Source organism: Hylobates moloch, unplaced genomic scaffold, assembly GCF_009828535.3.
Source record: "Hylobates moloch isolate HMO894 unplaced genomic scaffold, HMol_V3 SCAFFOLD_6, whole genome shotgun sequence".
NCBI classification, from domain to species: Eukaryota; Metazoa; Chordata; class Mammalia; order Primates; family Hylobatidae; genus Hylobates; species Hylobates moloch.
This window is the reverse complement of record NW_026652281.1, coordinates 114956232-114972711: the sequence shown is the minus strand read 5'-3', so window position 1 is coordinate 114972711 and position 16480 is coordinate 114956232. Positions and strand designations below refer to the sequence as shown.

At 40.9% G+C, this 16480-nt stretch overlaps 2 protein-coding genes across 10 annotated transcripts in view; one reads left to right on the top strand and one right to left on the bottom strand.

The window, feature by feature from the left end:
• The window catches only part of PKD2L2 (polycystin 2 like 2, transient receptor potential cation channel), a 50734-nt gene extending 35115 nt beyond the window's left edge, over positions 1-15619 (bottom strand). For 5 of the 8 annotated variants that reach the window (XM_058441235.1, XM_058441239.1, XM_058441236.1 and 2 more), the window contains exons 1-5: positions 15555-15604; positions 14520-14621; positions 12183-12316; positions 10192-10448; positions 5084-5305 (exon numbers count right to left, since the gene is read on the bottom strand). In XM_058441235.1, coding sequence (XP_058297218.1) covers positions 5084-5305; positions 10192-10448; positions 12183-12316; positions 14520-14621; positions 15555-15585 — 746 coding nt within the window. In that variant the 5' untranslated portion in view covers positions 15586-15604. Of the gene's footprint in view, positions 1-5083; positions 5306-10191; positions 10449-12182; positions 12317-14519; positions 14622-15554 lie in introns of those variants that run through there. The other 3 variants (XM_032157984.2, XM_032157988.2, XM_058441238.1) reach the window with 2 other exon arrangements.
• Positions 15620-15714: 95 nt separating this feature from the next.
• KLHL3 (kelch like family member 3) overlaps positions 15715-16480 on the top strand; it is a 275618-nt gene continuing 274852 nt past the window's right edge. For both annotated transcript variants that reach the window (XM_058441229.1, XM_058441228.1), the window contains exon 1: positions 15715-15931. The gene's annotated coding sequence lies outside the window, so the exon portion shown is untranslated. The remainder of the gene's footprint in view (positions 15932-16480) is intronic.

The window sequence follows — 16480 nt, the reverse complement described above, 5'->3', positions numbered from 1 at the left end:
ATCATAAGGTTTAAAATAAATACAACATAGGCTCGGCGGGGTGGCTCACGTCTGTAATCCCAGCACTTTGGGAGGCCGAGGCGGGTGGATCGCCTGCGGTCAGGAGTTCGAAACCAGCCTGGCCAACATGGCGAAACCCTGTCTCTACTAAAAATACAAAAATTAGCTGGGTGTGGTGGTACACGCCTGTAATCCCAGCTACTCAGGAGGTTGAGGCAGTAGAATCACTTGAACCCAGGAGGCAGAGGTTGCAGTGAGCTGAGATCATGCCACTGTACTCCAGCCTGGGCAACAGAGCTAGACTCCATCTCAAAAATAAAATTAAATTAAAAATAAAAAAATAAAAAATGTAGTTCTACTGTCAATATGAAAAAGTAACATCACATTGTTTTATTATTTCAAAATTTATTTAGGAACATGTAGATTACATACAATATGTTAGTTTTATATGTTTAAGAATATGTAGTCTCATTTCTTGTCTTTCTGCAGCTACAAAGAGCTATCATTTAGTCTCAATAATTTCCTCCTCTAATCAGATCATTAAAATCTGTTGGTTTCCTTTCAGAATGGCTTCTTTATTAAGTTACCAATTTTTGTCTCAAGAATGAACAATTTAAATTTCAATGTGTAATAGCAGCCAGCATCCCAGAAATGTTAGAGCCTGTGGTATATTGCAAAAATAGCTATAGTTCTTCACATCTTTTTGCCTGGCCTGTCACCCAGGAGAGGGTGTACTGCCCCAGCCCTTGATGCTGGACTCAACCATATGAATTTCTTTGGCCAATGGGATGTTAACAAATATGATGCAAGCAGAAACTTGAAATGAGTTTGTACATTAGAACTTGCTCTTTGGGACCTCTACAACTGCTAATAGTGTAAAGAAGTTTTGGTTGAAGACAAGGCTAAATGAATTAAGGGAAAGACTAGTTTCTTTTCTGTGTCATGGCTTGGATAAGTTTCTGAGTTTGTCCTAGAAAGATTGGTAGTTAAAACATGTTCCATGTCAACCTGAACTGTCTAAATAGTAATCTTGAGAGGTATGGCAGTGTTATTTTTTTCTCCTTCTGGAAAATCAGCTAAACTTGTTAGAGTATGTGAAAATCCACTCTCCCAGATTTGAAGAGCAGGATTCTTTTTGGAGGGCAGTTACAGAGCCACACTATGTTTCTGCTTTTTTTTTTTTCTTAAATAGGAGATTGTTCCCTCTTAAGAGAACCAACGATTTAGAAAACTTAATCACAGGTTCTTCTTCCATTCACACTTAATCTGGTCATTCAGAGGCTCTTGCCCTCCCCTTCAGAGGCTGCAGCGCCTGACCTGGGGCCACGGAGGTCTTCCTCCTCAGCCTTCAGAAGGTTCAAAGGGCAGGAGTGAGTCTGATTCTTTGGGTAGGGGGTTGGGTTGGATCTTTTAAAATTAATTTCTGGCTGTGAACTGTAAAAGAGACGAACCAGTAGGGATTTACTCTCCTCCATAATTTACCGTTGCAGCCAGAAGCCTGATGGTTTCAGCCCCCCGACCCAGAAAAAAATTTATAAAATGACCAAATGTTACAGAAATTTATTTCATGGAGGTTGTTCATTTTATGGACAATTGTTCCATTTTAAGCACTTTGCTCACCCTCCTGATTCCCTTTTTTTTTCCTCCCCCTTTTTGGACTTCAGTTCTCTAGCATGTTTAGTGACAGAAGCTAAAGGGCTTCAGGAAATCTTTCTTCATGTAAATAAGCACCTACATCTCTCCTCATACTTCTATTTTCCTCTGGCATGAAAATGAGAAGAGTAGGGTAGGGGACTTGGAAATCCTATCACTGCAAAAATGGTTGGTTTTTTTTGCCAAGCCAATGGTTGATCAAGCCCAGCTGGATCAAATGAACTCTGAAAACACATGAGAAATATTTATTGTAAGCCACTACACTTGGAGGTGGTTTGTTACCTAGGAAAAGCTAGATACAAGACCTAACTTGGGCCTCAGCTCTTTACCTCTGAATCATTTAGGAGGCTTTTGGTTGTAACCAAAAACCCCCAACTTAAATTGGTTTAAACAATAAAGAAATTTATTTCTGTCACATAGCAGCAGTTTCAGAGATACGGCAGACACCATTTGCGGTAAGTTCACAGATCTAGCTCCATTTCTTTGAGATGGCTTCAGTTTTGCCCTCCTTTGTGTTAGCTTAGTATCTTACGCTTCCCCAAGATGTTTGTGTACAAGCAGCAACTGTGATTATATGTCATTGATGTCAGTAAAGAGATAGCACGAACCAAAGAGAAAAAAAAAATTATTCCCGTTAATCTAATTGGGTTACCTTAGGTCACCTCCCTAACATGGACCATGCTAATTGATTTATGCCAGGCCAAGCTCACTGCACTCCAGCCTGGGCGACAGAGTGAGACTCAGACTAAAAAAAAAATCATAAGGAAGAGAAAATATATTTACTATTCACTAAGTGGGTCTTCATAATGGTCTTTATCCTAGTCGCCTTCATACTGAGTAGGCTGAGGAGGAGGGGGGGAAGAGAAAGGGAGGGTCCTGCTGTCTCAGGGGTGGCAGAGCGGAAGAGGTGGAGGAGGTAGAAAGGGAGGCAGGAAAGGTGAGTGCATTCAGTGAAACTTTACAGATTTCACATAGTAATTTTTCTCTGACTTTTTTTTTCATTTTTCTAAAAATGTTTTACACAGTACCTTTCCTTCAACCCTTTGCTTTAGTTTCTGTGTCTGTATCATTGAAGGGTCCATGTCACAAAAGAAGTCAAAAGCAGTTTTGAATAATCGGAACCCTTCTCCAGATGTCTCATGTCCATTTGTTTTCTGTTCTGTTTCTATGTTTTCCTTCTCATCATCTGGCACTGATCTGGAAGGTTAATTCCTCTGGTGTGGTGTCCATTAGCTCTTGATTTCTCCAAGATCAGTATCCTGAAACCCTTCACCTTCCCACTTTTTTTTTTTTTTCCCATATCCACATCTCTTTCATGATTTCTTTGATTGACTGTCATAAATCCTGTGAAATCATGCACATCTGAACAGTTTTCTCCAGCGGGTATTTATTGTTTCAGGTTTGATGGCTTCATGGTTTTTAATAACGATGGCATCTTCAGTAATGCAATCCTTCCACACTTTCATGATGTTCTCTCTGTTGGGGTTCTCTTCCATAGTGTCAACAATCCTTTCTAAAGAGTACTGTGTGTTGTGAGCCTTAAAAGTCCTCATGATCCCCTGATCTAGAGGATGAATTAGAGATGTTGTGTTTGGGGATAAGTAAACCACCGGAAAAAGCATCAATAGAACCATTCTAGAAAAAGAGTTCTCATTGTCCAGGCCTTCTTGTTTTACAACCAAAAGACTGGAAGCTGGTGTTTATCTTTTCCCTTCAAGGTTAGGGGGGTTAGCAATTTTATAGATAAGGGTAGTCCTGATAATAAACCTGACTTCATTTGCACAAAACAGTAGAATAAGCCTATTCCTTCCTGCCTTAAATCCTTGTGCTTGTTTCTCTTCCTTATTAATAAATATTCTTTGTGGCATTTTTTTTCCAGAATAGGGCACTATTGTCTGTATTAAAAGCCTCTTCAGGCAGATATCCTTTCTCCTCAATGATTTTCATAATGATGTCTGCTATATTGTTTGCTGCCACTTGGCTGGCAAAAGCTACTTCCGCTATCTTGACATTTTTGAAAGTGAAACCTCTTTCTAAAAGTATCAAACCAACCTTTGCTGGCATTAAATTCTCCAACTTTAGATCCTTCACTTTCCTTTTACCAGTTGCCACATGATGACTTTTCTTTTTTTGAGACGGAGTTTTGCTCTTGTTGCCCAGGCTGAAGTGCAATGGCGCGATCTCAGCTCACCACAACCTCCGCCTCCCAGGTTCAAGCGATTCTCCCAGCTCAGCCTCCTGAGTAGCTGGGATTACAGGCTGTGCCACCACGCCCGGCTAATTTTGTATTTTTAGTAGAGATGGGGTTTCTCCATGTTGGTCAGGCTGATCTCAAACTTCTGACCTCAGGTGATTCTCCCACTTCGGCCTCCCAAAGTGCTGGGATTACAGGCGTGAGCCACCATGCCTGGCTGACTTTGCTTTTTTTAAATCATATTAGAATCTAAAGGTATGCCTTTCTTATAGCAATCCTGCATTCCCACAGAAGCTGCATTTACAATGAGATAAAAAGGTATTTTGCAAAAAGTGCAAGGTTTTCACACCTGCTGGCATAGCTGCAGTGATGGCTTCATGAATTTCCTTTCCTTCCCCCTGTTTCCAGGGCAATGATCCTTAGTCTCTGGATTCATTTATCTTGAAATCATGGGCAACTGCAGCTGCAGACATCAATTTATGATACATATCAAGTAATTCAACTTTCTCTTGTAATGTCACGATATTTTTCTACTTTGTGGGAGCACCCCCAGTATCACTAGTGGCACTTTGTATGGGTCCCATGGTGTTATTAAAGGTTCATGGTATTGCACTAAATACGACAAAAAACACATGAGAACTATGAGAGATCACTTTTTTACTGAGATACACAATTTACTGGAGAGACAAACTGCTTATGTGAAGATGGTGAGCATCACATGACACTTTAAATGGATACTCATAACACTAGAGTTCACTGCAATAGCAACAGGAGATGGCTGCAAAATTCTTACACTAGTACAGTGCGTACTCTAATTTTATGCAGTTATGATACAGTGCTACATCTTTTGTTTACATTTTTCTTGACCGCAAATGGTGCCATATGTTTATGTGCATAAGTTTTGGCAAATTTTAACTTCTTATAATAGATTTGTGTATACTTTGTGATAGTAAACAATAAAATAGATGAGTATCTACAGGTATTTTATGCATTCATGACATGCCTAACTTTTTCTTAATTTTTTTTTCAGTATTTCTAGGCTACATGGTTTGTCTGGGAGTTTTTTCAAATTGTCACAAAGGTCCAAAGAATTTTCCAATATATTTACTGAAAAAGTCCATATCTAAGTGGACCTGTGCAGTTCAAACTAATGTGGTTCAAGGGTCAACTGTACTAATAAAGAAGTTTTGTAGGCCATTGACCACTGTCTATGAAAAGAAGTTTTGAGTCACTCACCTGATAATACAAAATAGATTTACATTAGCATTATATAAGGAAAAATCAATAAAAATAACTCTAGTCCCTCTTGTGATCCAGCTGTTCAGTCGAAGGTCAGTGAACTTGTTTTTGGTTTCAGATTTCGATTTTGATAAAGTGAAAATGTATCCCCCATTTCGGTAAACACCAAGAAATCCCCAGTGCCAAGGGGAGTTGGTATTAGAAGTAGAATATCTCCATCTGTTACACATAAAAAGAATAATGGTGAAATGAGAAAGCCCAACTGAGAAGTATTCTAAGAATTTAAATTGATCTTTGGTTCAAAAGTAGTAGTTTTTTGGCCGGGTGTGCTGGCTCATGCCTGTAATCCCAACACTTTGGGAGGCCGAGGTAGGCGGATCCCTTGAGCCCAAGAGTTCGAGACCAGCCTGGGCAATGTGGTGAAACCCCATCTCTACAAAAAATACAAAAACTAGCCAAACATGGTGGCATGTGCCTGTAGTCCCAGCTACTCAGGAGACTGAGGTAGGAGGATTGTTTGGGCCCGGGAGGTTGAGCTGCAGTGAGCTGTGATCATGCCACTGCACTCCAGCCCAGGCAAAAGAGCCAGACCTTGTCTCAAAACAAAAACAAAACCAAAAGCAAACAAAAAACCAAAACAAAAGTAGTAGTTTTTAAAAAAGTAGTAGTAAATTCATAAGTATTATAGTAATTTTAAAGCAAGACAATGCATTAAGGATTAAAGGATTACAATTTAATTAAGATTTAACGTAGTTTTTACTTTTTAATGCATATGGTGGGCAACACCACTGGACTAGGTGCTATGAGATAATTTTTCAAAAATCCATAACTTTTCAAAAATTAGCTGGGCATGGCAGCATGTGCCTGTAGTCCTCGTTACTCAGGAGTCTGAAGCAGAACTGCTTGAGCCCCGGAGTTCAAGGCCACACTGAGCTATGATTACACTACTGCACTCCAGCACTCCAGCCTGGGTGACCAAGTGAGACCCTGTCTCAGAAAAAAAAAAAAAAAAAAAAATCCATCTGTTAGGTGTGGTGGCATATGCCTGTAGTCCCAGCTACCCAGGAGGCTGAGATGAGAGGACTGCTTGAGGCTAGGAGTTTGAGACTGCAGTGTCGATGATGGTGCCTGTGAATAGTCCCTGCACTGTAGCGTAGGTCACATAGTAAGATCTCATCTCTAAAAAACAAAAAAAAGTCTGTTGTTTCAGGGAGCTTAGAATCTAGAAAATGACGGCTGTATTTTTTCTTTAACAGGTTGTTTCTGTTATGAGATATTTAGTTTTTGACTAGGACAAAACTATCAAGAGTTTTGGCTCAGAAATGGGTAAAAAAGGTGCTTCATAATCTATCTTGTAATATATTGTTTATAAATGCTCAATAAAAACTTTGTTACAATGTCCATGTTACGTAGATATTTTAATGAAAGTACATAAAATCAAAGTAAACTGTGTATAACTAAATTTTGGACCTGGTGCAATGGCTCACGCCTGTAATCCCAGCACTTTGGGAGGCTGAGGTGGGTGGATCACTTGAGGCCAGGAGTTTGAGACCAGCCTGGCCAACATGGTGAAACCCCGTGTCTACTAAAAATACACAAATTAGCTGGGCGTGGTGGCGCATGCCTGTTATCCCAGCTATTTGGGAGGCTGAGGCACGAGAATCTCTTGAACCCAGGAGGCGGGGGCTGCAGTGAGCCAAGACTGCGCCACTGCACTCCAGCCTGGGTGACAGAGTGAGACTCTGTCTCAAAAAAAAAAAAAAAAAAAAATTTTTTTTGTTTCTTCTTTTTATTTTTTAACTTAATTACAGGATATCCAAAAAAAGAAAGCTTTGATTCCTCATTTCAGTCTCTCTATTCAGTTCCCCAAAAACAGATTTGAAAGGTTATTCAAAGATGCACTGCTTAAACCTGTTCTACGAATAACACTATGTTTCAGCAGGGAGAGAAAGAGACACCACTAGGAAAAAGTACCTATGTTTTAATGAAACTTCCATAGTTGTATTTTTGAGTGTTTTCCACACATGACTATTAAGTGGAAACAGGAAGATCTGTTACACCAGATCTTTCCTAGCTTCCAATTTTTTGTTTTTAATTAGTGAATTTTACATTTTAGGCAAGCATAAACTGATTCTTTTTTCATCGTTGAGGATTAACAGATATTAATTCACAATTCCAGTAAAGTATAGAGATTATAAAATAAACCTAATTGATAGTGTTAATTTTGGTATTTAATAAAGTATTTGTACTTGTTATGAGAATTTGGAATATTAAAATACTTAAAAGATTAGTCTTAGGATTCCAATTTAAAAGGTGTAAATAATTGCTTTATCTTGTAATTTGGGGTTGAAAGAAAGTGAATAGTACTGTAATAGTTAAGAGAATGGGCTGGGTGTGGTGGCGCACACCTGTAATTCCAGCACTTTGGGAGGCTGAGGCAGGTGAATTGCTTGAGCCCAGGAGTTTGAGACCAGCCTGGGCAACATAGTGATATCCCATTTCTGCAGAAAATATAAAAATTATCTGGGTGTGGTGGCATGTGCCTGTAGTCCCAGCTACTTGGGAGGCTGAGGCAGGAGGATTGCTTGAGCCCCGGAGGTCAAGGCTGCAGTGAGCTATGATCTTCACTGAACTCCAGCTTGGGCAACAGAGCGAGACCCTGTCTCAATAATAATAATAATAATAATAATAATAATAATAATAATAATAATGTATCATCATACTTATGAATGTATTCGATTTATAAGAATCATACAAGTCCTCAAGAACACTAAAAACTCATACAAAGAAGAAACAAGTTAAAAAAAAAACCCAGCAATGATTAATGCTGGGAGTTCAAGAGAGGTTGTTCAAGAAAAGAAATATAATCATTATTCATATTTATAATATAACATTGACTAATGATTGACAATAATTATGATATAACTATATTGAGATGCTAAGAGGAATAGGAAGAGTGTGTGTAGAGGGGGTAGCATAAGAGAGCTATATGACAGATCACCTTCCAAGACAGAAAAACAATAGACGCCAGGCGCAGTGGCTCACACCTGTAATCCCAGCTCTTCAGGAGAGCAAGGCAGGATTACTTGAGACCAGGAATTTGAGACCAGCCTGGGTAACATAGAAAGAGCCTGTTTCTACAAAAAATAAAAAAACTAGTCAGGTGTGGTGGTGTATTCCTGTAGTCCTAGCTGCTGCTCAGCAGACTGAGGCAGGAGGATTGCCTGAGTCAGGAGTTTGAAGCTGCAGTGAACTATGATTACACCACTGCACTCCAGCCTGAGCAAGAGTGAGATCCTGCCCCTAATGAAAAAAACAAAACCAAAACCAAAACAAAACTGTAAAATCAAGTATAAGGTAGCAGTATGAGGATGTAATTTAGAAAGACAAAGTATATACCAGAAGAAACAACTATAAAAAAGTTAAAAGTAGCTGCTTCTGGACAGTGGAAATTATGAGTAGGAAAGGGTAGGCCTTTGTAGATATTTGTATCACTTTAATAAATATCAAATTACAAAAAATGTTTATTCTCTTCTCCCTATATATATATTTTTTTTTGAGACGGAGTTTTGCTGTTTGTTGCCCAGGGTGGAGTGTAGTGGTACAATCTTGGCTCAATGCAACCTCTGCCTCCTGGGTTCAAGTGATTTTCCTGTCTCAGCTGGGATTACAGGCATGTGCCACCATGCCCAGCTAATGTTTGTATTTTTAGTAGAGATGGGGTTTCACCATGTTGGCCAGGCTGGTCTTGAACTCCTGACCTCAGGTGATCCGCCCGCCTCAGCCTCCCAAAGTGCTAGGATTACAGGTGTGAGCCACCGCATCTGGCCTTTTTTTTTTTTTGAGACTGAGTCTCACACTATCGTCCAGGCCAGAGTGCAGTGGCATGATCTCAGTTCACCACAACCTTCACCTTCTGGGTTCAAGTGATTCTTGTGCTTTAGTCTCCTGAGTAGCTGGGACTACAGGTGCCTGCTACCACACCTGCCTAATTTTTGTATTTTTAGTAGAGATGGAGTTTCACCATGTTGGCCAGTCTGGTCTCGAACTCCTGAACTCAAATAATCCACCTGCCTCAGCCTCTCAAAGTGCTGGGATTACAGGCGTGAGCCAATGATTTTCATAAGGCTCTAAAAGCACAAAGTGTGCATTGCACTGATACCAGCAGCTTCTGTGTCAAGGAGAGGCAGTGCCAGTGGCACTGCGTTTTCACATTTCCTTCTTTTTTTTTTTTTTTTTTAGGGACAAGGTCTCCCTCTGTCGCCTAGGCTGGAGTGCAGTGGTGTGATCATAGCTTGCTGCAGCTTCAACCTCCTGGGCTCAAATGATCCTCCTGGATCAGCCTCCCGAGTATCTTGGACTACAGGTAAGCAAGCTCCACCACACCTGGCTAATTTTTAAATTTTCTGTAGAGACTAGGTCTCAGTATGTTGCCCAGACTAGTCTCGAACTCCTGCCCTCAAGCAATCCTCCTTCCTCGGCTTCCCAAAGTGCTGGGAATACAGGTGTGAGCCACCATGTCCGGCCTCACATTTTCAATATAAAGTGTACACATGAGTCTACACCAGCACTAGCCTCAGTCACTTTGAAACACAATGGCCATAGCATCTTTGGCAAGCATCAACAGATGCAGTCCCTGTAGAGCATAACTGCCCCATTTTAGTAGGGGCAGCAACAGAAAAAAATCACTGAACGTAGCCAGAATGAGAGAGGAGGAAAGTGACAGAGCACACCTGAGACACCCACTAAGGATCCCAGATGGTCTTGGGGATGTGTTGTGGGCATCTAGCCACAGCCAGAAAAGCAGATTAATTGACCATTTTAGAAGCAAAAATGGATGCTTTGCCCTGTGTCCAATATGACTAAGCACTTCATATACCAAAGTCAGAAAAAAGAAAACACTTTGCATCCTAAAGTAAACAAAAAATAATACGTTCACCCTTCCTTTTCTAAACACTGCTATCTCCAAATCTTCCTTTTTTACTACTGTTGAAACAGTCTCCTCACCCTTCCAGGACCCAGCTGGTGTTACTTGGAAGGCTCATATCTAAAAGATACAACAGTAAATGCTAGAAAAAGTTACAGTATAATTTTATGCTACTTACTCAGTATTAATTTGAAGGCCAAAATTAGAGAGGTCTTCATTTGCAGAAGTATATTTGCCATAACATTCACTCATCAAAGACTGAAAAGATGAATAGACTTTGCATGTGTTGTTGCGGACTTTTAGTTGACGAACTCTGGGGAGTCCTAGAAGTATATTTTCATAGTAGATGCGACTGCTGTTCTTTAAATTATACAGCTGCTGGTTATTGTACCATGAATCCCAGTACAGACCTTCCAAAAGGGGTCCTTCCATAAACTTCATATAGAAAAACAAATGTCACGGGAAAAATATTTTCATGTCAATAGAATCTACATTCATAACATTATGCATAAGAGATTTTGAGTATGAAAATCAAACTATTGACCAAGCTACCATTAATGGTAATGGTAATGCTAATGAAGCTACTGTGGATGGTTAACACTCATTAAGCACGTACTGTGTACTAGGCACTGCTTTAAGCACTTTACAAGCATTAACTCATGGAATCCCATAGCCCTTCTTCTCTCCTTATATGAGTAAATTGAAAATTTTCTTCCAATACATGAGTATCAGAGCTGGTCATAGCCACACATCATGACTTCAAAGTTGTCTGTACCCCTCCTCCCAACCCTCCTCCCCGACTCTGGCCATGGTGCCTGTTACTCCTGGCTCTGGCCCTTGCTGATTGTTCTAAGATGAACCCAAGCCCAGGGTTCGTTTACTTCCTCCCTTTGTCTTCTGTGCCATTGGCCACATACGTGCTTCAGAAAACACAATAACGAAGTGGCAAGGTGACCTCCACTTCTTTTATTATTGTTTCCTATTTCACCTAGCCTAAACCAACCATCTAGGATCATTTAGCCCTCATCTCACACTTGCCCTCTTTCAGGAAATGACTCTGTCTCCTTGATAAGTTTCAAATTCCTGCACAGCATTCATGATATGACCTCTGTCCAATTCATAATTTGGCCTTTTCCACCTCATCTTCCATATGCTCACAATACCAAGCATAGCTCCACATGTAGAATTACTTATAGAACATATTGTTCCTTCTTCCTAAAATACCCATCCCTGATTCATGCTTCAAAATGCAACTAAATTGTCATCACCACTGGAAGCCTTCTCTGCCTTGTCCTTATATGCCCCAATGTGCATATGCCAGGTTTTGTGACCTGGGATAGCTGAAACTGCTGTCCCCTTAACTGTTCTTTCCTCATAATGTGAGCATGTTGCTATGTTAAATGTAATGGAAAAAGCAAGTCTATTCCACTGCTGAAGGAATGATTCCCGTACGTAAGTAAAAACACCATGAAATTATATTCTTATATGTATATTTTATTATATACTGTACCTTACTGTAACACATATAAACAGTAAAGGCTTTATGCCAGAACCACATATATTATACTTTCTGGGCAATTAAAGAAATTTTTAAGAGTAAATTTCAGTATACACAATTACAGACTAGATCCTAACCCTCATATAGTAGATGCGAGTCTTCTATTTAACAAATGAAATGAGAATGTCTAAAAAAATCAATTTTTTTTTGTTTTTGAGATAGAGCCTAGCTCTGTTGCTCAGGCTGGAGTGCAATGGCATGATCTTGGCTCACTGCAACCTCCACCTCCCGGGATTACAGGTGGCTGTCACCATGCCCGGCTAATGTTTGTATTTTTTAGTAGAGACGAGGTTTCACCATGTTGGTCAGGCTGGTCTTGGAACTCCTGACCTCAGGTGATCCACCTGCCTTGGCCTCCTAAAGTGCTGGGATTAGAGGCATGAGCCACCGTGCCTGGCCAAAAAAATTTTTTTAAAAATTACAAGAATAGTATCAAACTGAGAACACAGGCTCTCAAAAACACTTACTGGTTGGTTGTTTCTAATAGTTTAAGGAAATGACATTTATTTTTATTCATTCCTTCAAAAGATATTCATTGAGTGCCCACTATGTATGCCAAGGGTTCACGGACTACCTAAATCTACTTCATCCACAGTCACAAGATACTTTACCTTCCAAAAATCAGTTATGCTGCGAATAGACTTAAAGTTGGTTCTTTCTTCACCAGGCACAGAAGTGTCCAAAAATAGAGATGACATAACCTTGTTTAAGTAATACATATGTGGGTTTACCATCCCAAAAGTCACTAAGGAGAAGAATTTTTTGTTTAATAATTTACATTTAAAAACTCAGCTTATCAGGATTAAAAATGTTATATTTTGTTCTCAATTTTGAAAATTAAACTTTATTATTTTATCTAATTATAAAAGTAATAAAAAAATCTAAACTAGAAATATAAAAAGTAGGATGTGGTTTCTAGAATTAGTTTGGCAAATATTCTTCAGATATTTCTTTATGCATACACATTTATAAAGAAAATAATTTTATCTTTTTTTTTTTTGAGACGGAGTCTCGCTCTGTCGCCCAAGCTGGAGTGCAGTGGCGCAATCTTGGCTCACTGCAAGCTCCGCCTCCCGGGTTCACGCCATTCTCCTGCCTCAGCCTCTCCGAGTAGCTGGGACTACAGGCGCCCGCCACCATGCCCGGCTAATTTTTTGTATTTTTTAGTAGAGACAGGGTTTCACCGTGGTCTCGATCTCCTGACCTCGTGATCTGCCTGCCTCGGCCTCCCAAAGTGCTGGGATTACAAGCGTGAGCCACCGTGCCTGGCCAATAAATAATTTTATCTTTACAAAAATGAGGACACATTATACACACCATTCTGCAAGTTGACTTTTTCTCTACATGAGAGTAAGGCAATATAGTATGGTGAATGGTTAAGGTTACATGGACTTTGAATTCAGACAGATAAGGGTGTGAGTCCCATCACAGGGATAGTATCTCTTACCTCCTAGTTTTGTTGTGAGAAGTGAGATGATGTACACAGAACATTTTAAACTGTGTTTTGGTACACGATGAGTTTTTAAAAATATTAACTAGTGGCGGGGCGTGGTGTAGCACCTGTAATCCCAGCACTTTGGGAGGCCGAGGTGGGTGGATCACCTGGGATCAGGAGTTCCAGACCAGCCTGATCAACAGGGTGAAACCCGTCTCTACTAAAAAAATACAAAATTAGCCGGGCGCGGTGGCGCAGGCCTGTAATCCCAGCTACTCCTGAGGCTGAGGCAGGAGAATTGCTTGAACTCAGGAGGTGGAGGTTGCAGTGAGCCACTGTACTCCAGCCTGGGTGACAGAGCGAGACTGTCTCAAAAAAAAAAAAAAAAAAAAAGAAAAAAAAAAAGAAAAAAAATCACATTATAAATGGAAATTCAGGTTGCTTTATTAAAAAAAGTGTTCTTTAAAAATCTCTGAATAATGAGATTATAAATGATCTTTTTACTTACATTTTTACATTTTCCAAATGTTCTGTAGTAAGCATGTAGTTTTCATAAGTAAGCTTTTATAAAGCAGTCTAAGATATCTTAATTTATAAAGTTGCCTACAGTTATCTTTTTTTTTTTTTCCTTGGGACAGGGTCTCAGCCTGTCACCCAGGCTGAAGTGCAGTTGTTGCAATCACAGTTCACTGCAGCCTCGACCTCCTGTGCTCAAGCAATTCTCCACCTCAGCCTTCCCAGTAGCTAGGACTACAGGAGTGTGCCACCACACCTGGCTAATTTTATAGTTGTCTTTTCAATCAAGAGCAGACTCAAACTCACCCCTACAACATCAATTAATTACTTAATTGCTATACAACTGCCAGTCTGTAGCACATACCAACATGAGATAAATGCTGCCAGTGAGCTTTCATCTACTGTATGTTGGGTGCCATCAAGACAAATGCTCTTTAATACTCCTCTTTGCATATTAAGCCAATGCTATTTACCCACAGGTAGGAGGAATGCAGGTTGAGATGTTTTCCTAGTCCTCCTTAATTATTTGCATTGACTTAGCACAAACATATTTTTTTAACTGCAATAGGTCAGTGAAAAGAACCAAGCTAATGGCAGACACCAAGATGAACTTTGGCCTCATTTGTACTTTATGAAACTCAGCTGATATGTCTATATGACTCTAAACAAAATCAAATTGCAGTTGCCAACCCAAGGGATGAATTATGTTCAAGACAGAACTGCCAAATGAAAGGAATAATTATAATTCAATCAATATTGACTATGGAAGCGTCTTACATTTGCGATGTAAAATTTTGCCCCTTAAGAACTGAAAATAGTCAATTTCTAAATGAAATGAATCCAAATGAATTTAAGATTATGTTTAAATGGTGTCACTGTATTTTGAGTTTTAGTAGCCTGACAGCCTATGGTTTTGAAGTTTGTATGTTTTATTTTTCATCTCCACATTTTAACTTCTTAGTTCAAACAAACAGCATCTTCATATCTGTGTACTTACATATACATAGGTTTATTAAAAAAATAAAGTAGAGTAACAATTCCTGAAGTGTGGTTGTAATTTCTACTTCCTTTCTGTAATGCAGCTTATGTTTCGAAGCCCCTGTGAGATATAAGACAAAATTTTTCTTTACATTATTATGTAATTTATGTTTATAAGTGACAATAATGGAAAAACCACAGCCACTTTTAGTCCTTACACTGCGGGGAGGAAAGCTCCAATAGCTTCTGGCTATTTTTCAATTCTTAGTTTTACAAGGCAGGGATAATTTTTTTTACTATATACTATTAATAACAGATTTTTTTTTGAGACGGAGTCTAGCTCTGTCGCCAGGCTGGACTGCAACCTCCGCCTCCCGGGTTCAAGCGATTCTCCTGCCTCAGCCTCCCGAGTAGCTGGGACTACAGGCGCGCGCCACCATGCACGGCTAATTTTTGTATTTTTAGTAGAGATGGGGTTTCACAGGATGGTCTCGATCTCTTGACCTCGTCATCCGCCCGCCTCGGCCTCCCAAAGTGTTGGGATTACAGGCGTGAGCCACTGTGCCCGGCCACTAACAGATTTTATATTATGATGTCTTCTTGCCAGTCTTAAGATGAAAAAGCAAAATACGAAACAAGCAAAACCTCTCATCTGTCCTAACCGTTTTCTCCACCCTCAATACAGCTTCCTAGGAAGGCTGGTTTCTGCTGGAGGGGGGAAAAACACCCCGGCTTGAATTCTGTCAAGGTCACGACTCCCCAGATCAACCAAAGACTTTAGAGACCGGCCTAGCGACGGTCACTCGACAGCAGGTGACAACGCCCAGCTCGAGCCTCCGGCAAGAGGCTAGCGCCACCTCATTCAGGGATTCAGTTTTCCCGTCTGTGCAATGGGACCATGTGTCCCTCTCCGCTTCTCCAGGGGAGGCTGTGAGGGCTAAAGGTATCGGCAGTCACAATTCTCAAATGAATTTGGGGCCGCAGAATTCCTTTCAGGGTGTCTGGAACTGCCAAATCGCCCCTGTCCCTCCCACTCCTTAAGAGGACCCCTCACCGCCTCGGTGCCACCTTGACGCCTCAGCCATGGCGGACCTGCCCTACCCGCCCGTTCATTCGCCTGGGGCCGCGGCGCTTGCGCGCTAGTCTCGCGGTGCGCGCCGCCCGGCTCTGACGCCTGCGCGAGCCCCCAGCTCCTCCAGGGCTGCGAGCTACTCGACGAGTCGTCAGCGCGGCTGCGCTGCAGGAGCCGGGGAGGCCCTTCGCCCGAGGCGGGCTGCGGGCTGCGGGGGTCTCTGGTGCGGAGGGCCAACTTCTGGGAATAACCTGGCTGTGGGCTTAAAAATCGTAGTTATTCATTATCACGGGCTTCTCTTTCTCGAATACCTTTAACATTTATCGCCTTGTTAGTCTCCACATCCACCTCCGTGAAAGGTAGGTATTTTTGTCCTCATTTTAGGCCTGAAGAAACCGAGAAGCTAAGAAATGAAATAATTCACTGGAAGTTGGGGCCAAGTCTGTTGGATGCCCAAGCCCAAATTCCTAACCGTGACCCCACGCTGCTGCTGCTGCTGCTGCTGCTGCTGCTACTTGCAGAAACTGGTTATTAACCGAGAGCTGTTGCTGGAAGTAGCTTCCACTCCCCTGCCCCCCTGATGTAAAAATAGATGAAAAACTCTGCAGTGATTATGTGAAAGGGCAGGCCAACACAGGAGTCCTGGGGCCCAGACCCTCATCCGACCCAGAAGCTTTGCAAAGATGAGAAGGTTGGTAAACCAGCTATAGAAAAGGCCAAACTAATTTGGCTGTAAATTAAGGCAGCCAAAAGCCCTCCAGGATGTAAGACCAGGACGGATTCTGGTGTTGATAAAAAGGAAAATAAAATGGAATCCAGTCCAAAGGCCTCAGGGAAACCTGCAAAGAAAACCACTAAACAGTTTTGAAAGTAAAAGATAAAGCCACTTTTGTTATTTCCCTGAAAGA